This window comes from Mya arenaria, chromosome 3, assembly GCF_026914265.1.
Source record: "Mya arenaria isolate MELC-2E11 chromosome 3, ASM2691426v1".
Taxonomy (NCBI): Eukaryota; Metazoa; Mollusca; class Bivalvia; order Myida; family Myidae; genus Mya; species Mya arenaria.
This window is the reverse complement of record NC_069124.1, coordinates 67,774,864-67,801,032: the sequence shown is the minus strand read 5'-3', so window position 1 is coordinate 67,801,032 and position 26,169 is coordinate 67,774,864. Positions and strand designations below refer to the sequence as shown.

The following is a 26,169-nucleotide window of genomic DNA, read 5'->3' as shown; positions in this document are numbered from 1 at the left end:
TTATCACACAGACAAGTTTTTTTCGTTCAAGGTCACTGTGACCTTGACCTTTGACCCAATGACCCCTTAAATCATAAGGGGTCATCTACAAGTCAGATGCAACTCCAAGTCAAGTTTGAAGGCCATGGGTTCAGGCATTGTTGAGTTATCACTCGGACAACCTTTTACCATTCAACATCACTGTGACCTTGACCTTTGGCTCTATAAATCCTAAAATCAATAAGGGTTATCTACTGATCAGGCTTAACATCCATGTCAAGTTTAATGATCATAGGTTCAGGCATTGTTGAGATATCAGTGGGAGATTTGTTAACTTTTTGCGTTAAAGGTTACTGTGACATTGACCTTGGCCTGATGACCCCCAAAGACGATAGGGGTCATCTACTGGGCAGGCCCAACCTTCATGTCTAGTTTGATGACCATAGGTCCAGGAATTGTCGAGGTCGCTTTCAAGGTCACTGTGACCTTGACCTTTGACCCCTAAAATCAATAGGGGACATCTACTGGTCAGGCCCAACCTCCATGTCAAGTTTGAGGGCCATGGGTGCAGGCATTGTTGAGTTATCACTCGGACAACCTTTTATCATTCAAGGTCACTGTGACCTTGACATTTGGCCCAATGACCCCTAAAATCAATAGGGACCATCTTCTGGCCAGGCCCAACTTCCAAGTCAAGTTTGAGGGCCATGGGTGCAGGCATTGTCGAGTTATCACTCGGACAACCTTTTACCATTCCAGGTCACTGTGACCTTGACATTTGGCCAGATGACCCCCAAAAACCATAGGGGTCATCTCCTGGTCAGGCCAATTCTCCAAGTCAAGTTTGAGGGTCATGGGTGCAGGCATTGTCGAGTTATCACTCGGACAACCTTTTACCATTACAGGTCACTGTGACCTTGACATTTGGCCAGATGACCCCCAAAAACCTTAGGGGTCATCTCCTGGTCAGGCCAATTCTCCAAGTCAAGTTTGAGGGCCATGGGTGCAGGCATTGTCGAGTTATCACTCGGACAACCTTTTACCATTCAAGGTGACTGTGACCTTGACCTTTGGCCTGATGACCCCCCAAAACAATAGGGGTCATCTACTGGTCAGGCCCAACCTCCATGTCAAGTTTGAGGGCCATGGGTGCAGGCATTGTTGAGTTATCACTCGGACAAGCTTTAAAATTATTTTACCATTAAAGGTCACTGTGACCTTGACCTTTGACCCGATGACCCTTTAAATCAATAGGGGTCATCTACTGATCAGGCTCAACCTTCATAAAAAGTTTGATGACCATACGTCAAGGAATTGTTGAGTTATCACTCGGACAAGCTTTGGTCTACCGACGGACCAACCGACCGACATGCCTGTGCAAAGCAATATACCCCTCTTCTTCGAAGGGGGGCATAATAATGAATTGCAGGATTGACATCAGTATCGTGGATACGAACTCAATTCAGCTGGTTAAAGCATGGGCAAAGTCATTTGGACTCCACACTTAACCAGTCAAACTGCATTGATATCCCATCAATGACATCAACCCTTCAATTCATTTATTAAATGAACTGAACTTTGGCAAGCACTCCTTTTTGAAAATAAAGTTGAAGAAATCAACTTGTTCCAATCAGTGACATACCTACAGATGTTAAGTTTTGTACTGCAGGACAAGTATCCTTCAATAATACAGGGCTCAGAAGTTTGAGAATTACTTACTGATAAAGTAGATGGCGTATTCCTGCATTGTATCCAGCAATTTGGTCTGTAGGTCATTATTCGTTGCATCCAAATCTACAACACTGCTGCAGTTAGCTGTCGTGTACTCTCTGATGAAGTCTTTGTTGGAGCTGAGAAATATGTATTGTTTATTAAACAACATTTCCTTAACAATATGAAAACCACAGTAACAGACTGCACAAATTACATTGTGCATCTGGTGAGATCAAATCCATTACCGGTCTCTCTCTGCAGGCGGGACCTCTACTGTGTTACGATAAAAGCTAGTTCTACAGCGAGACAGTGTACCAGTGCTGCTATCACAGAGACAGCACGCTTGACTATTCTGCCGCTTTTCAGTGTAAGGATTGAAAAGGTTTGGCGAAACATGGATCACTGTAAACTTAGATTAGATTTCAATGCAATACATGATGTATTTGCTAAGATATTATCTTAAATGTGGTTACATGCAAGATTTAAACCAGAATTTCTAAGTCCAATAATAAAGGGCCATTATCTGCAAAATACAGTTATCTAACTTGGATATTCAAGTAGGTTGGGTGGTTGAGTACCATTGTATAAAGTCTCAATACATGAAGTAGTTGCTGATATATTAACCTATGTGTGCAAACATGCAAAACTTTGACCATAATTTCTAAGTCCCATAATAAAGGGCCAAAAATTATATAATCTGCAAGATAGAGTTATCTTTCGTGATTAATTAAGAGTTGAATGGTTGGGAGCCTGTGTATAAAGTTTCAATGCAATACATGATGTATTTGAATTTCAATGTTGAATAAAAAAGTGCCATAATTTGAATTAAATGCAAACTAGAGATATCTTACTTGGTTATTTAAGTAGATTGGATGGTTGAGTACCATTGTATAACGTCTCAATGCAATACATCAAGTAGTTGCTGAGATATTAACCTATGTGTGCTTACATACAAAACCGTAACCAGAATTTCTAAGTCAAATAATAAAGGCCCATAATTTGCATTATATTCCAAAAAGTGTTATCTAACTTCATTAAATTATTAGGTTAGATAGTTGGGAATACATATCTAAAGTTTCAATGAAATACAAGATGTATTTGCTGAGATATTGACTTAAATGTGGTTACATGCAAAACCTTAACAAGATTTTTTAAGTTGAATAAAAAAGGGCAATTATTTGCATTAAATGCAAACTAGAGTTATCTAACTTGGTTAAGTAGGTTTGATGGTTAAGTACCATTGTATAAAGTCTCAATGCAATACCTCAAGTAGTTGCTGAGAAATTAACCTATGTGTGCTTACATGCAAAACCTTAACCAGAATTTCTAAGACGAATAATAAAGAGCAATTATTTGCATTAAATGTAAACTGGAGTTATCTAACTTAGTTAATTAAGTAGGTTGGATGGTTGAGTACCATTGTATCACATTGCTAAGCGTTGTTATTATCAATATTCCCCAAATATTGTTAATATTCTTAATAATCACATATTCATGTATTTACATCATTATGCTGATTTACTTAAATATTTAGTTTATTATAAATTGTCATTTAACCTTGGACAATAAACATCGGAAGTCTTATTTGGGTACTTGTCATCTTATTCACAGGGACGACCTCCTCTAGCAATCTTCGCTGTGCCGTCTTCGGGTAGTAGTTTCGACGACAACCAAACTAAGCGTCATAATACATACATACCGTGGGACAATTGACTGACAAAATCACGCTTTAATAAATATGCATGAGGCAGGAGAGAAAGCTCTTCTTCCAATGAATTTGATGTAACCATCAAAAATTATTCAATAATTAAACAGTGTCAGTGGCCTCCGTTGAGGTGTGGTCTTGACTACTGCCCAATATTATTGTGCTGAGATGGCAGACCCGGTTCAACTCCGGCAATCGGCAGTATATTTTTCAACCGTAAAGATCTGGTACTTTGCGGAACCAATGAAAATGCCTCATTAATTATTCATGATTATGAGATTTTCCTAGCCACATTGCCCATGCTACACAATGACAAATAACATAGTGTGTATGGGGAGTATCCAGTGTTGAAACAATTAACAAGATTCAAGGAAATGCTTGTTCAATATCGGGATGCAGACATTGGTAAAATAGGACTGAACAAACAAACAAGAAAATCATACATCAGAATAGTATTTGTGAAAGTTTTCCTTTAAGCAATTGTTAGGTGACTTACTAAAGTAATGATGGGTCATTGAGGATATCTTCACCAGTGACATTCAAAGCCACTAGACCTCCACAGCTCTTGAGGAGCTCAACAATATCATCAATGGACCCTGTGGTCACAAACAGGTTGATCATTTCTCCGAACACGATTATCATTACTGGGAATGCTGATCCATGTATACAGCCACATATTGTTCCAAGGATCATGCAAAACTTGTCAAAGCATGTGGCATACTTGAACTGCAAAAAAATAGGTACAAACATTTAAAACATATTAAAGCATGACAATTTATGTTTTAAACCTATTCTTTACACTGACTTTCCAGCACTGAAAAAATGGAGATTTTTTTTTTAACACAAGAAAGTTAAAATGACAAAATACAGAAAAATTGCGGCCCTGAGAGTGAATATGGGATTTGATTTTGATGCAATGCATTGTGTTATTTAAATGCACTGATTTTTTTTGCATGTGATGATAGTCCTGAAGGTTTTGTCTCTTTAATAGTGAAGTTAAAAACAATAGACAGCAATCACAAATATAATTGAAACCTTTGTATAAGGCCACTAGATGTCTGGGCTTTGAATTTTTAGAGAAGGTTTTATTCTTTACATTCAGAAAATCTGGGACTTTTGGGGTGGAGCCAGCTTTGATCCAAGTGGCATTATTTGCTCACTTTTTGTGAAGCACCATGCAACTATGTAAGCCTACATACTATATATCAAGACTCTTGGCCTAGCAGCCTCAGATATCTGTTTTTCCTATATATAAGTCTATCAGACACCTCCTGGGACCCCCGGCATGGCTAGCTTTGACCCCCAGGACATTATATGAACAATTTAGTAGATTAACTACTTCATAGGGCTACTACAACTTTACTATGATACATGTATATAAATCCTGGGACCTCAAGGGCTGGGCCAACATTGACAACAGGCACATAATTTAAAAGTAAAGGACCGTTACATGAGGCTACATACCAACAAGAAATGCTGCAATGCGATGAAACCAGGTTTTCAATGATTGACAAAAGAACTTCAACCTGTGTTGTGAGAATTACAATTAAGTTGATTTGTTGTGTGTTGTGTGTATGTATATACAAACATGCCAAATTGGTTAGAGGATATACACAGAAGACAGGAAGCATGCATAAGAGTGGAAATACAATTATTAAAGAGAAGGTTGATCAATTAATAAAGATGATTATGTTACTTTGTCATGGCACATACATATATTGTTATCATCAGTGATTTTAGTAAATCATCAAATTCTGGTGCTGGAAAAAGAAAATGATTTAAAAGGAACTTGTTCACAAATATTTGGATTTTATCTGTAATTATAGATATTCAGTTTCAACCGTTTTTTTTCTATTTAAGTAACAGTGACCTTCACACAGAGGCCCCAAATGCAATCCCAAGAAAGGTATTCATAAACTCTTCCTAAATATCCAGTTTGGTCAAGATATGTTAACCCTAACGAAAGTCATTCAGTTTCAACCATTTTTCTCTTTTAAGTAACAGTGACCTTGACCCTAGGGCCCTATTCACAATCCCATGAAAGGTCTCCATGAACTCTTTCTATGTACCAAGCTTGGTCAAGATATGTGAACCCTGACTAAAGTTATTCAGTTTCAATCATTCTTCTTTTTTTAGTAACAATGACCTTGACCGTAGAAGCCCTATACACAATCCAATGAAAGGTCACCAAAAACTCTTCCTATGTACCAAGTTTGGTCAAGATATGTGAACCCTGACTAAAGTTATTCAGTTTCAACCATTCTTCTATTTTTAGAAACAGTGACCTTGACCCTAAGGACCCCAGTCGCAATCCCATGAAAGGACTCTTCCTTTATATTAAGTTTGGTCAAGATTTGTGAACCCTGACTAAAGTTATTCAGTTACAACTGTTTTTTATTTTCAATAACAGTGACCTTGACTTTGACCCTAGGGGCCCCAAACACATTTCTATCAAAGGTATTAAAAAACTCTTCCTTTATACCAAGTTTGGTCAAGATTTGTGAACCCTGAATAAGTTATTCAGTTTCAACCGTTTTTCTATTTTTAGTAACAGTGACCTTGACCTTGACTCTAGGGAGCCCAAACTCAATCCCTTGAATGGTATTAATAAACTTTTCCTTTAGACCAAGTTTGATCAAAACTAGTCAACCCTTACTGAAGTTACTCAGTTTCATAGGTGAGTTTGACGCGCCCGGCCGCCCGCCCTAACAACAGTGTTCATCATTCCAATAACCATGTTTCACTATGTGAAAAACTGGTTAACAAGGGTCTGGGCCTTGCAGTTTCAGAGAAGATTTTTTACAGATTTTACTGTAACCTGAGACCCCCTAGATGGGGCTAGCTTTGACCCTAGGGGCATTATTTGAACAATTTTGCCAACAACCACTACATTAACCAAATAGCCTTGTTAAAAGTTTAGAGTTGTTGAAACTTTTACAGCCATCTCAGGTCAGCAACTTTAAATTGACTTATACACACCATTTTGTCAGGTATTGGCTGAAGAAAATCGTGCATAATGAAAAACTTATAATTCACAATAATTAAGCATTTTTACAAAAGAGCATGAAAAAAGGTTTGGGCAAGGAAAGGCCTTGGAAAAAAGTTGGAAGAGAAAGGAAAAGTCGGAAAAAGTAGGTATGCTGGAAATTTTATTTTGGCCAGTATATTGAAAGCCTTTTTTTAGCCAGATTTTGACCAATGGCAATATGCACAGGGTGTGTTTTTCGTTAGAGCTGCGCATTTAGTTCTATAAATAGAAGATTTATAGTTTATTTCCATTCACATGCAAAACATGTCAATAATACCACATTCATTAAAAGACCTTTTCAATTGATATCAGTATGACAATAGATGTGTTTGGAACAACAGTATTTCATTCAAACATTAAAAAAATGTTTTATATTTCGTTTATATCATTTATTCATTTTCATTATTCTTCTGTGGCATGACCATTTGAAAATGAAGACCAACGCAAGCCAGTGTCAATGCACATCTATTCCTCACAGTTGATCAAGGAGAAAAACTTAAGAATATTGTTACAAACTGCACAAATATGCTTTGTGTATCTGGTAAGGATCAAATCCACATCGCCTTGCTCTGCAGACGGAAACTGAGCTACTGCCTCGACATAAGAGCTATAGCTATAATTAACAAGGCAAATGGATATATTCAGTGCCGCTATATATATTAAATATCCCATTACACTGGCTTCACTTGGGTATTATTACACAAAACATTGTGTACTTCATTTTGTTTTCATATCTTAAATGCTTTTTGCGAACATTATAGTTTTGCTCGCCAAGGCACTGAAAATACCAAACAATTGTACTTTATGCACGGTTATTTGTTCCAGTCAAAGTTAGCCGAAATGTTTCAATATTTATCAAACTACTAACCAATTATAACATCTAAATATGTAAATAAGACTAATAGATAATGTGTGGATTACTTATCCGAGTCTTTTACAAATGGCTGCTGGGAAATCTCATCCTAGGGAACAAGCCATAAATATATAAGCCTTTTGCTTCTCTACTTATTTGCTACAGACCACTCATTTTATTTGTTGCCATGTGACAATTTTTGATGTAGGGTTGATGTTGACAGTGTACTTGAACTAAACATCATGACATTGGACATCTCTAAAATTTCACCTGCTTTTTTAATGAATTTCAGGTTACCGGTAGTTTCCCTTACATAATTCCACTGCTCTAATCCGTTCAATTTGTAACTACGGTTGTTATTTTAGTCAGTTTCAGATGGCTTCAATCCTCAACTACTTACGCTATATACATGCAGGTAATTGATAAAAAAAATTTATACTTAATGAATCTTTACACACACAGCAGCTAAAACACAAACACAAAATCATAAACATCCTCATTTCCGGCAAACACTCACCACTTCGAAGATTGAGACCATTTCCTGATACTCTTTCTTCTTGTCGCCATCACCTTTCTTGTCACTCCCCCCTTTAGCCTTCTTGGTGTGTCCATTCATCTCGATGACTGGGTCTGATGGGCTGACTGCCCCTGAAATAGAATCAATCCCAAATGCAGCACCATTTCAATGTGTCAACTACTTTCTCAAAACAAAACAAAACTACCTTATCCAGTTACAGGTATTAATACTAAACTAAACTGTATCTAACTTCTAGTATTGATAACCATCACTGGGTATCTACTATGGGCATTGATACCTGCAGCTATCAAACTATAGGCATTAAACTTTGGGTATTGAAACCCACAGTTATCAAACTAAGGGTATTAAACTTTCGATATTGATACCAGCCGCTATCAAACTAAGGGTATTAAACTTTCGATATTGATACCAGCCGCTATCAAACTAAGGGTACTAAACTTTCGATATTGATACCAGCCGCTATCAAACTAAGGGTATTAAACTTTCGATATTCATACCAGCCGCTATCAAACTATGGGTATCAACTTCGAGTATTGATACCTGCATGCTGCTATCAAACTTTGGGTGTTTAAATTTGGGTACCGATGGCTGCCTCCTTCAAAGTATAAGTATTAAACTTTGCCAGGGTTCTGATACCTGTCACTATAGGTATTTAACTTTGGGTGTTGAAACCTGCCGCTATCAAACTATGGGTATCAAATTTTGGGTGTTTATACATGCTGCTTTCAAACTATGGGTATGGGTATCACGCAACATCGTGCCAACGAGAGTGACTTAGTATAAACTATCATAGCTTCCTTCACAATCATTGTAACATATATAATGTTTAAAGTAAACTATGGGTATTAAAGTAGGGATACTGATGACCGACGTTTTCAAACTATGGGTATTAAACTTTTAGTATTGATACCTGTAGCTATCAAACTATGGATAATAAATTCTGGGTATTGATATCTTCAATGATTAAACTATGGGTATTAAAGTTTGGGTATTGATATCTTAAGTGGTCAAACTATGGGTATTAAACTTTGGGTGTTGATACCTGCCGTGATCAAACTATGGGCATTCAAGTTTGGGTATTGATATCTTCAGTGATTAAACTATGGGTATTAAAGTTTGGGTATTGATATCTTAAGTGGTCAAACTATGGGTATTAAACTTTGGGTGTTGATACCTGCCGTGATCAAACTATGGGCATTCAAGTTTGGGTATTGATATCTTAAGTGATCAAACTATAGGTATTAAAGTTTGGGTATTGATACCCACAGTTATTGAACTACATGTATCAAATGTATCAATGTTGTTTTTGTGAATTAATGAACTCTGATGAAAAGCTGAATTTATTTAGTAATGGTGTTTCAAATGTAAAAAAAGCTGCCCAATTTTATGTCTACATACGTGTGGCTTTTAAGTCATTTTTTTATATATAAACAATAGTAGTATTAAACAAAGCCATAACTTATGACAGAAACATATTACTATTACAGTGTGTGTATACCACCTGATAAATTACCTCATATATGCTCCGTCAGCAGGCAACAATTTGCTGAAAATGAACACTTAAAACAAAGATAACTTTTGTTTTTCTACACCAATTTAAATAAAACCAAGGGCAGTCTATATGCTCAAAGAGCCCCGCCTTTGTTTATATTACAAGATTTTGATAAGGTGAATAGTTTCATTGAACACCTCGACAAACCCGATTCCAAAATAATGTTTTGACAGTGCCTCGTCGTCAGACGGCCGTGTTGCGAAAATGTTTGTCGAAGTGTTTTAAGAATCTCTGGTAAAAGACCAAAGGCGGGGCTTTGTAAGCGGCATAGACTGCACTATGTTTCATTTAAAATGAAGAAATAGTGAAGTTATCTTTGTTTAACCCTTTGCATGCTGGGTAAATTGTCGTCTGCTCAAAAATTTCGTCTGGTTTATTCTAAATTTCTTTCAATTTACTTAAAACTTTGGGGATATATTGACTGAGTGGCAAACAGCTTGGAACCTGACAAGACGCCGAGTTACTCGGCGTCTGGTCTGGTTCCAAGCTGTTTGCAAAGCCTTTTAAATCGCCATCAGCAGCTTAAGGGTTTAAGTCTTCATTCGAAGCAAAATATTGCCTTCCCATGTAGCATTTATGACGCAATTTATCACGTGGTATACACACATCACAAGACTAGTTCCTTAGGGTAGTGTAGCTATATGTACTGGTACCTTATCCCAAAAAGATAAAAAAAAAATGTTTAAAGATGAACTCTTCACTGAAGAAGTGAGGTGTATTTCACAGTCATATAAAACACCATTATTACATACCTTTAGCTTTTCCATTAGAATTCAGCATTCAGGAAGAGCATTGGAAACATTTTTTTTCCAATAAATGCTGAACTAACAGAAAACTGGATTTATAATGTTCCTATAGAAATCCAACAATTCCAGGTGTGATCAGACCACAAGCTTACTCCTGCAGTAATATAATCAATACCTGATAAAGAACTTCATATACCAGAGAAAGATTTCTTTGATTCCATATTAATACACACATAAGAAATTTATATTCCCATATGAAATATATTTACAATTGGATTGCACAATCTCCTGCATTTTTCTATGACACAACATCGGCCATACTATGATGAACAAGGATTATTAAAAAAATTGTAAGCTGTTAAGGTAATACTGAATTTTTCCAGGACTGCCCCAGCACTATGTACAACTTGAAGCTTTATACAAAATACACCTGTGAAGTATCATTTCTATTGAACCAGAAGTATGGTGAATATGTCACAAATATGACTCCTAAATGATAATAAGGTATCCAAGCTTAGCACTCACAATAATAATTCTGAGCTATCAAAAAAGGTAAAATAAAACAAAGAGACAATCATGCCTCACTTTGTGAGCTTAAGAGAGGGGCTTACAAAGAAGGCCACTTAGTATTGAAATATCTTTAAAATACATACCATACTATACACTGAAACTGCTTTGTTAACCAAATTGACTATATGTCCCCCGAGGAGCAGTCATTAAAGTCACTGAAACACAGTAACACCCCAAACGGTACTGAGTTTGATCCATGCTGCCGGTCTTGTTTTTTGTGTTGTTTTTTTCTTCTGTTTATTTCTTTGCATTTCTTAAATTCTGACAATCTCACTGATAAATGTTTTGTTTTTGTTTTGTTTTTATTTTTAAATATTCAATATTTCTTTGCAGCAAAAAGGTTTCATCTCAATGGCTTAATTTGTGCAATTAGAAAAAAACAGAATGCTCGTCACAGAATGCTTAGGCGAATCACGTTGACAAATATTTTAGTCACAAAAAGAATGAGCATCATTGCACTCTCTTTAATTGTCTTAATGTCAACGATCTCAGTACTCTGTGCAAATGGCGCAAACTAATTTGAATTCTATGATGTTTCCTCAAAACAGTTACAATATAAGCATAAGAAAGGCCTTCCTGAAAGTTAAATCGAAAAAAGTAATTAAACTTTCCCTGTCTTTAATGTACATATAATTCACTTTTTCTGGGTAAAAATGGCATTTTATTATCAGGGGTGCTATCTGTGTTACAACAATAAAGCGGCAACGATGAAATGGCTTTTTCGATTCAATAAACTAAGTCGTGGCCTCCAGTTACTAAGGTGTGGCCACAATTAGTTACTATAAGTTGTGTTTTTAATTTATGAAGTTGTGGCCACAATTTACTAAGTTGTGGCCTCAAGTAACTCAATTTACTGAACTGTGGCCCCAAGTTACTAAGTTGTTGCCACATTTTACTAACTAGTGGCCACACTTTACAAATAAAGTGTGAGGGGATGTCAACTCTGTGCCACCATATGTCAGGCTTCACACGACAAATATCAATTTTGATTTAAAAGGCCATACCAAATTGATTTTATGTTTAGCTTCAGAGATTTCAATTTCCAAACCTACCAACCCAGCAGGACAACTGCTCTAAACAGCAGATTTCACCACATCATATATACATTGAAGCTTAAAAGGATCATACATCTAAATGATTTAAGAAATTTTGTTCTGAAGATTGTTGTTATTTAAAGTTTTTAGCTCTACAAAATCATAATTCTTTTTGTTATATTTTTTATTATCATGAGGGCTTGAAATCTACCCGCCTAATAACAATTTTAACATAGAATTTATTTGGCATGGCCTAATTCAAAACAATGAACATGGGCCTCAAAACATCATCTTGTGGTTCTCAAAACCTTCAGCATGTATCTGTTAGTGTGCTGACAGCGCTTAAAACATTTAAAAATTCCATCAGTCTACTGTTGTTTCAGGAGTATATCATGTTATTTTCACTGCATAGAAAATATATAAAATGTGATATTTTCAGTAACAGTTTTTCATTTGTACATTCATGATCAGGTCATGCTTTGTATTATAATATAGCATTCCCTTTATCAATTAAATATATTGGGGATATCTGACCTGACCTTTGAACAAATTCATGAAATATGTAATTGGCTTTAGCCTCGTGAATGCACTTTAGGCGAAAAAGTAAATCATAAATACAGAACTATGTATCACAATCTCTGCAGATTTACCTATACACTACAATAAATATATTCGGTACAGAAAAGATATGTACTGCATTATCTATTGATCAGTTATAACTTACTTTACTATACTTGATTTTCTGCCTTTTTCAAGTTTTGTTACTTAATTTAAAGGAAGTCAACACTATACATGTACATGCAAATTAAAGTCATATAATCATGGAACATAGTCACACTGTATGGTATCATGAAACAAAGAAAATATTGGTTGACATTCCAAAGAGCAGATCCAGGTATTGAGGTAAGAGTGTATCTCAGGGGCACCACTTTTTGACGTGTGCCCTAGCTTGCATCAGAACGAAATGTCTAGGGCAAAAAAAAATATACATAGGGGTTTGAGGTTACTCGCATGGAAAAATTCTAGTTGACAATCAGGTGCATTGTGACCGTTTGTTTTAATTACTTTTTGTCTCCTGTATATATTGACATGAAAAGTAAACTTGGATGATTTTAACCCCTCCCCCCTCCTCTTATTCTGCTAGTGCATAATCCACTACAAAATACATCTTAAATTTATTGAATATAAATTTGTAATAACAATAACTACAATAGATAAATATATATATATATATACCATTATTTTCTGAATCCATCCTTTGTTCAAATTATCTTTACTCTTGATCAAATTCACTATAAATATTTGTATCAGTTCCCTGAATATAAGACCACTAATATGTCACTACAAAACTATCACAAAGTAAAATTTTACGCTTCAGTATGTAATGACAATGTATTAGGTTACAACATTATCATTTTGAAGAGAAAAAAAGAATTAACACCATAAAAAAATAAAAATAGAACAGCAGTCTATTACAAAACGGCGTTATATGCTATTTAATATTCACACCGTGGTTGAAATGTTAAATTCAAGTATGCCACCCTTCTACATTTCATACTACCAAATATGGCCATTCCAAATAAACAATATTGAACTTGACTAAAAATATACACCTGTAGTAATGAAACCATTAATGAAATTACATCATATTATGATTTGTGTCATGTTTAAAAATAACTTTATCTTTCATACTTTAACCACAAAAAACTAAAATGCATACATGTACTATATAATGCCTGACTGACAAGATGTATATATGAAGGGTTTAAAAACCTGACCCAGAGTTCTCATCTGACCTACACAAGCCCAGACTGGTAATATTTGAGTTGGATTGGTAAAAAATTTGGCAATATTACAAAAGACAAAAAATAAATATGATGGAAAATAACTATTGGTCTAGTAGAAGCTGGCTATCATTTATGTAATGTCTGCAGTTGAAGTTTACCAGAACAAAATATCTACATGTACAGAACATCATCCAATTACCCGCACCGGTAAAGGTATTAATTAACCAATTGATGTTTACTAACTACATGTCTTTAAAATGAATTCATATATGCTCAAAGACGAAAGAAAGTGCTCATTTTATTATTTCTGATATTTTTTAAGTCAGGGAATATTTTGCCTTTAAAGGGTTATTTCTATATGAGGCAAGTCACCGGTCCCCACCATGTCCAATTAATTGTTACAAGCCAAGGTGGTGTGAGTATTGGTTCGTGGCAGAATAATGCAATTATTAACTTTATTGAATTAATCAAGAGATTGAATGTTTATTTCACAAGGATTATAAGATGCAAGATGACCTCATATTATTCTAGATTCCATATCATATTTAGTTTCCTCAACACTGCATGTGGCCATTTTCTCAAACATTTGGGGAAAATACAATATTTTATGATTAAAGCATGATACACAATCTTAAAAAGTAAAGAAACTGTAACAATCATGACCATACAATGGAAGGACAGCTTCTGACCGCAATAAATCTCTGTGCAGTACTTTATTACTATGATACTGTTTGACATATTTAATGTCTCAAATAAACATGAATGCCATTTTAAACTTTATTCATCACTGTTAGTCAGGTGTAACAACCAGATTTGGTAACACTGGTTGCATGAATTTTTCATTTATTTTTTAATGAATTTTCTGACATAATCTATTCACTTTTAAACTAAATCTGTATATTATTGCTATTCATAAATTTAAGAACAAGGTCGGTAATCATGACACCTTTATAAGTAATTTCCTAACTTAAGTTATTTTCTTACATTAAGTATCCCACCCGCCACTGTGATGATATAATTACTTAACATCTGAATTACTTTATTTTCATTGAGTATCAAATGTACATACTTTTACGTTAAAGTACTTGTACTGTTCTACTATGACTTCAAAAGGTTAAAGAAATCAACTTAAGAAATGACTTATAAACTTAAGAAAAGACTTAGAAATGACTTATTAACTTAAGAAAAGACTTAACTTAAAAAATAACTTAACCAAATGATTAACTTACTTAAATGAGTAAGAATTTTTATGAATACAGCCCCTGAGCTCCAGATAAGATTTTTCAATTAATTGGGTTTTGTAATTGGTCATTCAGGCTTTTCCATTGAGTAAGTCAGCATTTTTACACAGTGGTTTTTCAGGCAATGGGGAAGAAAGATGAAAATGTAATAATATATATAACATTGTTAAATTCTAAACTATCTTGTTGGGGGGGGGGGGGGGGGGGGAAGCCCTTAGAAATATGGCATGTATGGCATCGTATTTCATGTATGATCAGCACTGTACATGACTGTCAGGTATAGTACTCTGCACTCATTAAGTTCTTAGATGGTTTGTATTAGCAGTCCCCTTATTTTGCTTACAATTAATACTGCACTTTGCTTTCCAGCACAGAAACAACTGGTGACATAATGATAAGTTGAACTAGTTTCAAAAAATTATGCAGAATGTATGAAATTTTAAGAGACTCTATACCTTTAAAGTATTGGGAAAGCCATCATTTCATATGTGTTTAACTGTTCTTATAAACTTAAAAATAATTTCAACTGCATTTTCTGTGATTTGAATTTAGCAACTACGCAAATATATGCTGCTTATCTGGAGCTCTGATAGAGCTATCAAAATGAACAGTTGGGGAAATTAAGTCAAACATATGCTTTTACATGTATATAGTGTACCATATTCACAGCCGCTTCATCTGAATTATGTTACATGTATATCACACCAGTTAATCCTACTTATGAGTTTTTATTCCAACAGTCTTCAAATAAAATTTTAATGGCTATCTTAACTTTTATGTGTAATTACTAAAAATTGTGTTGATGGAAATGAGACATCTCCGAATAAAAGTAGCAAAGAAAAAAGAGGCAATTTATAAAACTCAAAAGGTAAAAAAATTTAATCAGAAGGTCGTGACATAAGACTTTTGACACTTAATATTTCAGCAAAAAAGGCATCAGTTAAGTAAAAGAGAGAAAAGTAAAATATATAAATTATAAGTAAATGATGACTACATGTATAATTGTATTTGATGTGTATAACTTACCATTTCTTGTATTGTTTGTATCATTTATTTCAGTTCTATAACTTTTCAACTCCGCCATTTCTGCACCAAATCATCAAAACACAGGCCCTGAAAGATATACGAAGCATTTTGGGTGAAACAACTTAGGGCCATTAATCTACTCGTTAAGGAGTGAAATTATTCCTAGGACAATAATTTTACTAACAGGGTACACAGAAGCATAAAAATACTTTTTAGAATTATAATATGCTGAAATAATGTATTCGATAGCAACCAAATATGTGATAGGATAAAATGATACAATAGCAGGTTAGGGCCGTGAATGGGAAATGTATATATCTGACTCTGCTTATAAGTTGGTAGAAGGCGAACAAGATAGAACTCTTATGGTTTGCTAGATAAACTTTCCCTATCTAACTAAGCTACTTGCTAATGCAGTCCAGTCAATTGTAACCACTGAACGTTGTTTTTTAGAAAATACTCAACAAAACATGATGAAACTTCACAAGTGTTACTAAGGCAAGCATCTGAATTGAACTAGATCATCAAAATCATCGATCACCGTAAACAAACGTGTGTTTTAACAGATGCTCTGGATTTGTATCCTGTTCTGGTTTGTAACATCAACCAGTAAAGGTACATGTATTATTGTCGAGGGAAGTATGCACTATTTTCACATGTATTATTCTCGAGGGAAGTATGCACTATTTTCAGCATGAAGACTTGACGATGTATTGGAAATAAAATTGAAGATTTACACTGTAACTTGTCAACATTGGGATTTTCCCTAAGTGACTGGTAAAAATATATGACCCGCAGGATTTCTAGAAAATAAGCCTGGCCCCGAGTTCATATAATAATTATATAGATATAAAGCCTAACAGGATCACGAAAATATATGACAATAACAATATTGGCATATGAAAAACATAGCTACAATGAAAAACACTGCAAATAAAAATATTGTCTAATTCAATACTTATGACTCGATGCTGTAAAAATAACAAATAGTACAGTATCAAACAAATATTTACCCTGGTAATACTTGCAGTTTTAATGTGATCAATAGATGAAAAACAGTCTCAGGTGTCAATATAGTGTACAAGAGTCAAGAACAAGCGCACCTTAAAAAAGTGGTTCTTGGCTTGAGATCTCTGTTGAGATTCAAGCCGGGATAAAGTATAATCTATTTCAAACTTTTGACGTGCTCAATGTTGAACCTGGGAATTTGTTTGTCTAAACAAAACCATTGATGCAAATCATCAAAGGGTGCAGCTATACTATAGCTGGTGTAAATGTATTGTTGAGCAATAAATAGAAACAATAATCAATCGAAATGATACCTACTGCAGTGTACGTTTCCCATTTTTGTTTCTCTGCCTTTGACTTTGTGGCAATGAAATATGACGGAGATAATTTGTGTCCGTGATCAAATATAAACTTCCTAAACAAGTCGTGTGACTATTTTAGCTGCAATGGGAACATGCCACTCAGTACTGTATTTTTTTTAAATGATTTACTGTTTTAAAGTAGGCATTTTGACTTAGTGACTTACGTTCGTAATTATATTTTGAAGTGAGTTACAAGTAAACGTTCCAATAAATGCTAAACATTGTATGCGTATTCTTTATCAAGTTCGTACAAAACAGAGTGGATCCTCGTCAACATCCATGGTACGTTCTTTCCTTGTATAAACACTCTATACAGTAAGTGACTCGGGGGTATCCGACGATGAGAGGGGTAATTAATGCGCTTCAATACTCCAATATCACAAACAAAAATCAGTTAACACCAAAAGTTATTATTAAAACTTGTCCGATGTTTTTGCACTTTTTAAAATTGCATTCTCTAATATTTTATGTTTTTTTTAAATAATGGTCGATATTTTATAGAAAATGTTTCTTGGCGGCAAGAATTGTACCTCGTCTGAGTCCAACTTCAAAAACTCAGGCAAGGACATTTAGAAATATCGTATTTGGAATATTGAGCTATATATATGTCATGTTCAGCAACATCGCAAACGCGATGCGACCTCCGGTCGCGAGTGATTTCATGAATATTTGACAGACTCGGGGCAGTGGCGATCGGTGGTACCGGTTCAACCACATATTTGTAAGAAGGGTATGGTTGCCGTTCACTCGACGGCGAAAACCTTGTAGCGACACTACTGGAGACAACTGGCATCCGCGTTTCCGCGATCTACGCTCATGGTGTTTACTTCCGCATATATATTTATGCGTGTGCGGAGCTACGTCATCTCAAAGGGTCAACATCAAACTGTTCGTTCGTGTTCGGGGTCGGACAGATAGTAAGACACAGTGCCGTTATTTTTCTAGGTACGACACTGTGACGCTCCTTTAATGTATAGACAGTTGTAAAGCTAAAACAGAAACGCGACCGACCTTGCACAGAGAATGGACAGGCCGTAATCATACCGGAAACGGTATTTGGATAGCAACGGAGTCGTTCCTGAATAAATTGTTCTGTTTTAAACGGTACAAAAAATAATCTCATGACTAGAAGGCACCGCCGACATTACTAACGTTAAGACTTCAGCGACATAAATTTACCAAATGCAACAAGCAGGCCCTGAAAGACAAACTATATTCAAAACGAAAAAAGACTCCCCAGAAACCATCACCATGCAGAAGGGCAAATTTGTTTCATCAATCATAACCTGTGTCTTCCAGGGAGTACTTGTTCTTATTTGATCAGACAGAGAAAAGGTATTGAAACTTTTTTTTTTCTTTTTTCAAGTTGTCAGAAAAAGCGTTTTTTTTCTTTCTACCTTTGAAAACCTCCATCTGTTATGTACCAACAGTTATAAATTAAATACGGACTGTCGTTAAGTCCATCGCCTGTGAATGTGTTGATTTAAAACGCGATACTCGAAAGTACGATGATGAAAACGCGAAATCGCGAAACTACGATAACGAAAACGCGACAGTACGATAACGAAAACGCGATAATACGACAGTACGATGATGATACTGTGATATACTATCGTGTTTTCACCATCGTATTGTCAAGTTTTCACCATCGTAATATCGTGATTTCCCGTGATCGTAGTTCCGTACTGTCGCGTTCTCATCATCGTACTGTCGTGTTTTCATCATCGTACAGTCGCGTTTTCATCATCGTACAGTCGCGTTTTCATCATCGTACTATAGCGTTTTCATCATCGTACCATCGCGTTTTCACCATCAAAATGTCGTGTTTTCATCACCGTACTGTCGCGTTTTCATCGTACTGTCGCGTTTTCATCACCGTACCGTCGAGTTTTCATCATCGTACTATAGCGTCTTCATCATCGTACCATCGCGTTTTCACCATCAAAATGTCGTGTTTTCATCACCGTACTGTCGCGTTTTCATCGTACTGTCGCGTTTTCATCACCGAACCGTCGATTTTTCATCATCGTACTATATCGTCTTCATCATCGTACCATCGCGTTTTCACCATCGTACTGTCGCGTTTTCATTACCGTACTATAGCGTTTTCATAATCGTACTGTCGCGTTTTCATTTAATCGTACTGTCGTTTTTTAATCATCGTACTATCGCCTTCCGGTACGCATGCGCATAGAAGAATTTGCCCTCCATGTGACAAAAAGTCGGATGCAGGGGTGCGTTTCAGAGAAATTTTACGATCTGCCATTATCGTTAATATACGATCGTAATTACGACCAACATAATGATAATCATAAAGGCGTTTGAGAAACGTCTTGTAAACTTTCCAGTCGTTTGGAAAAACAAACGATAGCGCAGCGTTAAAGCGAATGACACAGTCTAAAGTAAAATGACGTCACGTCATATAAACCTGATAAGAGCACCTGTCTTTTTTATGAAAGATACTTCTACTACTGTTACTGCTACTACTACTAGTACTACTGCTACTGCTACTGTACTGCTACTGCTGCTGCTGCTGCTACTGCTACTGCTACTACTACTACTACTACTACTACTACTACTTCTACTACTACTACTACTACTACTACTACTACTACTATTTCTACTACTGCTACTGCTACTACTACTACTACTGCTACTTCTACTACTGCTACTACTGCTACTGCTGCTCCTACTGCTGCTCCTACTGTTGCTCCTCATACTCCTGCTGCTGCTACTGCTACTGCTGTTCCTGCTGCTTCTGCTCCTGCTCCTCCTACTGCTGCTGCTGCTACTGCTGCTGCTCCTCCGACTACTGCTACTACTGCTGCTCCTGCTGATTCTCCTCCTTTTGCTGCTGCTGCTTCTTCTGCTGCTGCTCCTCCTACTGCTGCTGCTACTGCTGCTGCTCCTCCTACTGTTGCTGCTGCTGCTACTGCTGCTCCTGTTGCTGCTCCTCCATTTTTATGAAAGATACTTCTACTTCTGCTACTGCTACTACTACTACTACTACTACTACTACTACTTCTACTACTACTGCTACTGCTACTGCTTCTGCTACTGCTACTACTACTACTACTACTACTACTACTACTACTACTACTACTACTACTACTACTACTGCTGCTGCTGCTGCTGCTGCTGCTGCTGCTGCTGCTACTGCTACTACTACTGCTACTGCTACTGCTTCTCCTGCTGCGGGTCCTGCTGTTACTGCTGCTGCTCCTCTTAATGTTCCTGCTGCTACTGCTACTGCTGTTCCTGCTGCTACTGCTGCTACTCCTCCTAATGCTGCTGTTACTGCTGCTGCTCCTCCTACTACTGCTACTACTGCTGCTCCGCCTACTGCTGCTGCTGATTCTGCTGCTCCTCCTACTGCTGCTACTGCTGCTGCTCCTCCTTCTGCTGCAGCTGCTGCTGCTACTGTTGCTACTGTTGCTGCTGCTGCTACTGCTCCTCCTACTACTCCTGCTGTTGTTACTACTACTACTACTACTACTACTACTACTACTACTACTACTACTACCACCACCACCACCACCACCACCTCTACTACAACTCGAGGTCTCTTTTTGGATTGACTATTTGCTGCTTATGCTGCTATTTTATCTGTAATACAACTACATCCGGGATTTAACGTGTTGGAGGGGAGGGGCAACCATAAGACCCCGAAAGTATACTGTGCATTCTTAAAAAAAGCGTAGAATACTTGTGGATTTTTGTAAACGCTTTTGTTCTAAGACCACGGCATAATAATGAGTTCTTACCTGTGACTACTTTAATCAATGATGAATTAGAAGTTTCCGTCGGGGAAACCCGGCCCTCCCTCGCCAATTTGGTGTAAATATGATGATAATTGGACAACAACAAAATAGGATTTTTCAGGCTGATAATTATAAAGTTATTATACCTTCAAATCGTCTGATAACCGAACTATTATACTACGGGTATCATGAATGCTCTGTGAGGTAAGTGAACACGCGCCATCATAATGATGGTGATGATGATGATGATGATGATGATGATGATGTAAGGTGATGAAAACGCGACAGTACGATAATGGAAACGCGACAGTACGATGCGTGTCGATATACCGACGCTATTTAAAATTTACTGGGGCTTAATTGGCAGACAAACCCAGTATATTTCAATTTGAAAAATACGCAAAAAGTGCGAAAGCTAAATGTGTCGTAAGCGATGTGATACATCAGTAAGTTAGAGCCAATGCGATGTACACAGCGATATCTATTTTATGTAAGTTTTTGACAATTTACTTTTTTTCTTGCATATTGTATCATCTGATTTCTATAGTCCCTTGAAATCAAAAGTACTGCAGTAATGATCAAAATCATCAATCATTTTTTTTGCAAATATGTTTCAGTGCACTTGATAAGACTGTATCGTCAGCGTAAAGAGCTTTGGCTGATATCAACCCCTGTTCATTCAGAAAAAATGCGAACATTACCGGTGACTAATTTTTCACTTTGGTACCGAATTTTACTTTCAAAGAATGGTTTATACAATGCAAAATATGATCAGTCGTTGCGTATCTTGCCCTAAATCAAGCTTGATTTTCAAGTTAAGTATTTTCAGTGTATGTATACCACGTGATAAATTGCGTCATAAATGCTACGCCGGAAGGCAATATTTTGCTTCGAATGAAGACTTTAAACAAAGATAACTTTCCTATTTTTTCACCATTTGAACAATCGACGCGTTAAACGGGATTCTTCTAAATCCTAACGTCTTGTACGTGAATGATTTGCCATATCAAAAAGTTTGGACTAGAGTACACCATGCATATAGCTTGAAGTACCTTTTTATTAATCGTGCATACAGGGGGGGGGGGTCTTATTCTTGAGCTCTTTCTTTTTCGTCGATTGGTGTTACCTAAATGATTATAAAACGCGGTCTGAAAGAATACTTATAGTTATTTCAAAGGTGTAAATGAACAAAAAACAAATTGATCAAGTACACGGACATTTAAGGTTTGATCAAGTACATGTGCACGGACGTTTTCCAACCTTCAGTGTATATCCTCATTATTTCACTAACGGGTACTAAAATGCGTTTTTTGAAATATATTAATTATTACTTTTCCTTAAATTCATTATTGAACTTTGCTCCCTGTTGAAAAGTGCGCATTGTAATGGAGAGGCAATGGAAGAATGAACGCGTTTTAACATCAGACCACGGAAACTGATGGGCTCTATTTTATGAATCATGGAAACATGTGTCATTACAATAAAATTCAGTCGTGTACATGTATTTTAACAATATAATCGCAATTAATATATAAAGGGCTTGTAATTTGTTGAGAAGGGTGTTTCACTTGTTTTTCGTTTCGTATATGTCATACATGTTTGTATGTAATATACGTGGTATACAGTTACACATAACTGCTTAATAAATCTTCATTTTGTCAAATTTGAGAAAGGAAAGTGTTCTTGTACTTTTTAATGTCTTCGTAGTTAGAGATTGCCAGCTGATTGGATAGACTTATAATTTTGTGATATTTGTTTAATTTCAGAATATGGAGACTACGAATGTATGCAAAGCATGTGGAATGACATTTAAAAAACACCTCGTATACCACGATAGAAGGCATTATGGCCAATCGCAATATCGCTGTTGCGGAATATAAGTATCTTCCATTACACCGAGAGTGTAAGATAGGTTCATTCCGACTCGAGCGTAGGGTGTTTTGCGGAAACGAGGTTTACCGAGGGTCGGGATGAACCTATCTTACACGAGCGGCTATGGTAGATCCTTTCTCTCCCACCTCAGTTAAACAAAATTAAGTAAATAGAACGTTAAGTTAACGTTAAATAGAAGTTAAGAAATAGTTCTAAGGAGAATGAAGCATTATTTCTTGAATGGTGCTTGAAAACTGTTTTATGGTGACATTTGAAGCGAGAAATAATTAATTAACGTTCTAAATATTACCATAAGACAAGATTTCCTTGATGCTACTGACGACAGTCTTCAACAAGGGAGGTAATTACAATGTTGTGACCATTATAAAAGGAGTTCCATCCGGGCATCTTATCTTCGCCCGTGGGCAAGATTATAAGTATCTTCCATGGCCGTGAGTGTAAGATAGGTTCATTCCGACCCGAGCGTAGGGTGTTTTGCGGTAACGAGGTTTACCGAGTTTCCGCAAAACACCCTGCGCGAGGGTCGGGATGAACCTATCTTACACGAGCGGCTATGGTAGATGCTTTTTCTCCCACCTCAGTTAAACAAAATTAAGTAAAATGTATTTTTTGCTGGAACTCTTTTGTGCTTAGTGAACATAATTGCGTATGGATATGCGATAGCACGTGGGTGTCATGGATATTCGCGCAGTGATTCAGAATATGTTAATAGTCAAATCGGTCTTTTTAAATAGTTCTAAAGAGAATGAAGCATTATTTCTTGAATGGTGCGTGAGAATTTTTTTATGGTGACATTTGAAGCGATAAATAATTAATTAGCGTTCTAAATATTACCATAAGACAAGATTTCCTTGATGCTGCAGTCTTCAACAAGGGAGGTAATTACAATGTGGTAACCGTTAAAAAGGAGTTCCATACGGGCATTTAATCTTCGCCCGTGGGCAAGATAAGAATATCTAGCATGGTTAAATTATTGGATCTACATATTCTTATCTTGCCCACGGGCGAAGATAAAATGCCCGTATGGAACTCCTTTTACCACATTGTAATTACCTCCCTTGTTGAAGACAACTTAAATAAAAACTAAACACTATACATTCTAACTTCACGAATAAAAAAATGCTTGCATAACTATCAGTTTGTAAACCGCACTCTACTTTCTAACTTAAACGACCGTGTACTTTATCAAGCCTAAAATGTCCGTGTACTTTATCAATTTGGTTTTTGTTCATTTCCACCTTTGAAATAACTATAAGAAGTAAAACAATAGACGCTGAAACCTATAAAATGCATACAATTTGCTTAAAATAAGATTATTGTATTAATTATTTACGGCACACACCAAGTTTAGCGATAGATTTGTCAAAGGCCGTGTACTTTGCCTAAATTTTGGTTTAAACATATTTTATTGAGCAAATTTTATCAATATTTCAATACAAATACATAATCAAATTTCAGGATTGGAACGGTAGAAATAAACTAATAGAGTTCCTTTCCCTGTTATGATAAATTACAGTTAGCATTTGAAGCGGATACTAGTGATGGACTTATAATCATATTAATATACAAGCTCATATTAAATAATGTTTAAAATTTAGGCAATTTAATGATAGACATTAAATGCAATAACCTTTATTGTAGAAAAGACGACAACTTTATTCTAAATTAATCAACTGTATTGAAGTAGAAAACATATAGTATGAAAAAAACGAAGAAGAAAAGAAGGAGAGGCTAAGTAAAAGATGTGTTAGTGTTGGTGGTTTGAGTCGATCACTGGCTTTCAAATCTTTTTGACAAATAAATAAAACGATGAACTGCATCAAACAGAGTATTGAAAATTTAGGCAACTCCGAGAAATCAGTTGGTCAAGATTTTCAGGAAAACTTTAGGATATTAGACAAAGTTCGTTATAACCGTGAATAGAGCTCTTAAATGCGGGGTATATGGTCTTTATTTCACAAAAAATACTTCAAGTATTAAGAAAGTAATATTTAAAAACCTTACCTGAATCGAGACTTGTTGACATTTGTTGCCGTGCACTTGACCAATTAGTCATGTGGGTTCCCCACCGTAAATTAAATGACACACAGAAGTTGGGCTGGGTGTGTAAGCTTATTAATACTCGCACTCGGGTCTTGCTCCGTAAAGATTGTTAGGCATTTTAGTTTTCTGGAGCATAGTCATAATGATAGTGCACAGACAGAATGTAGCCCTGGTTAGAGCTACCCTTTCTTCATTAACGTGCACCAGTGTATAGCACTGTCACATGGGATCCCAATTTAATGTCCCTCCCGGAAGACGATTAGTATTTTATTTTGTATATTGCGAACAACGTGTGATTTACAAGCAGATGCGTAGCCAGTATTTACAGAATGTTACGCACGAAAGGAGGAGGGTGTGGGATGGGGAATATCCCTGTAGCCGGTTTGGGGTTCGGAAGTCTACCCAGGGGAAAATGGAACTACCATGTTGAGCTCTGAGGCGTATTTGGAGGGATTTATAGGTTCGAGACTGCCGACTTTGTAGTTACCAAGCGATTGATTTCGGCTCAGAAATCTAACTAGCACAGAGAAGCAACGTTTACTTTGGCTGATCTTCCTTTTATTTTGGTATCAAGTTTTACCTTAGCCCTCGACCTTGGTACCATTTTTGGCCAGATTTAGTTTTTCATTTTTCGAAATGATGTTAAGCACATGCGTAATTGCGTAACGCTGGCTACGCCCTTGACAAGTCAGCTGCGTTGTTGCTTTTGTTTAGCTGCCTCATTGTGATTGTAATGCTCCTAATTGGTGGCGGAAAACTGGCGGGAAACTATGCCTTTTACCCATAATACTTTTTTGCGCGTTCAGTTTTATTGCGCTTAGATTTATCAAACGATTGGATGTCAATTCATTTAACGCAATAGAAATCGCCCCGTTGCAAACATTATAAGGCAGAAAATATAATGTCCAATAGATTATTAAGCAATACAATGATCTGGGAGCATGCGAGTCTGGTATGTGGTCACCAAGCCGGCGGACAATCCTGATTCCTCCGAGTACTAGTTCCTCCCACAAAAGGAAGAGCGACTATTTGATTAAAATGATGATACGATCAAGTGATCACTTTAAAAGCTATATATATATATATATATATATGATTTTAATTGATATAATTTGTTTTTCAATATATTGAAAAACAAATTATATCAATTAAACTAGTATCTAACCATTTATAACACGTACTTTCTTAAAACACTACTATTAAGATCCCGATGGCTAAAGGCCTTGTCGAACATTTTATTAACCAATAGCTGATTTATTCTTTCGCTTTCCGGTTTTGAATATAATGAGTAGATTACTTCAGTTATAGAGGTTGGGAGTTAGAGGTTGGG

At 36.2% G+C, this 26,169-nt stretch overlaps 1 protein-coding gene across 2 annotated transcripts in view; it reads right to left on the bottom strand.

Moving 5' to 3' along the window:
- Window positions 1-16,895, bottom strand: part of LOC128227238 (ATP-dependent translocase ABCB1-like) — a 53,653-nt gene extending 36,758 nt beyond the window's left edge. The window contains exons 1-5 of one of the 2 annotated variants that reach the window (XM_052937585.1): window positions 16,786-16,895; window positions 15,773-15,859; window positions 7,796-7,926; window positions 3,894-4,123; window positions 1,699-1,829 (exon numbers count right to left, since the gene is read on the bottom strand). In XM_052937585.1, the coding sequence (XP_052793545.1) occupies window positions 1,699-1,829; window positions 3,894-4,123; window positions 7,796-7,926; window positions 15,773-15,830 (550 nt within the window). In that variant the 5' untranslated portion in view covers window positions 15,831-15,859; window positions 16,786-16,895. Of the gene's footprint in view, window positions 1-1,698; window positions 1,830-3,893; window positions 4,124-7,795; window positions 7,927-12,954; window positions 13,199-15,772; window positions 15,860-16,785 lie in introns of those variants that run through there. The other variant, XM_052937586.1, reaches the window with a different exon arrangement.
- Window positions 16,896-26,169: the final 9,274 nt, after the last annotated feature.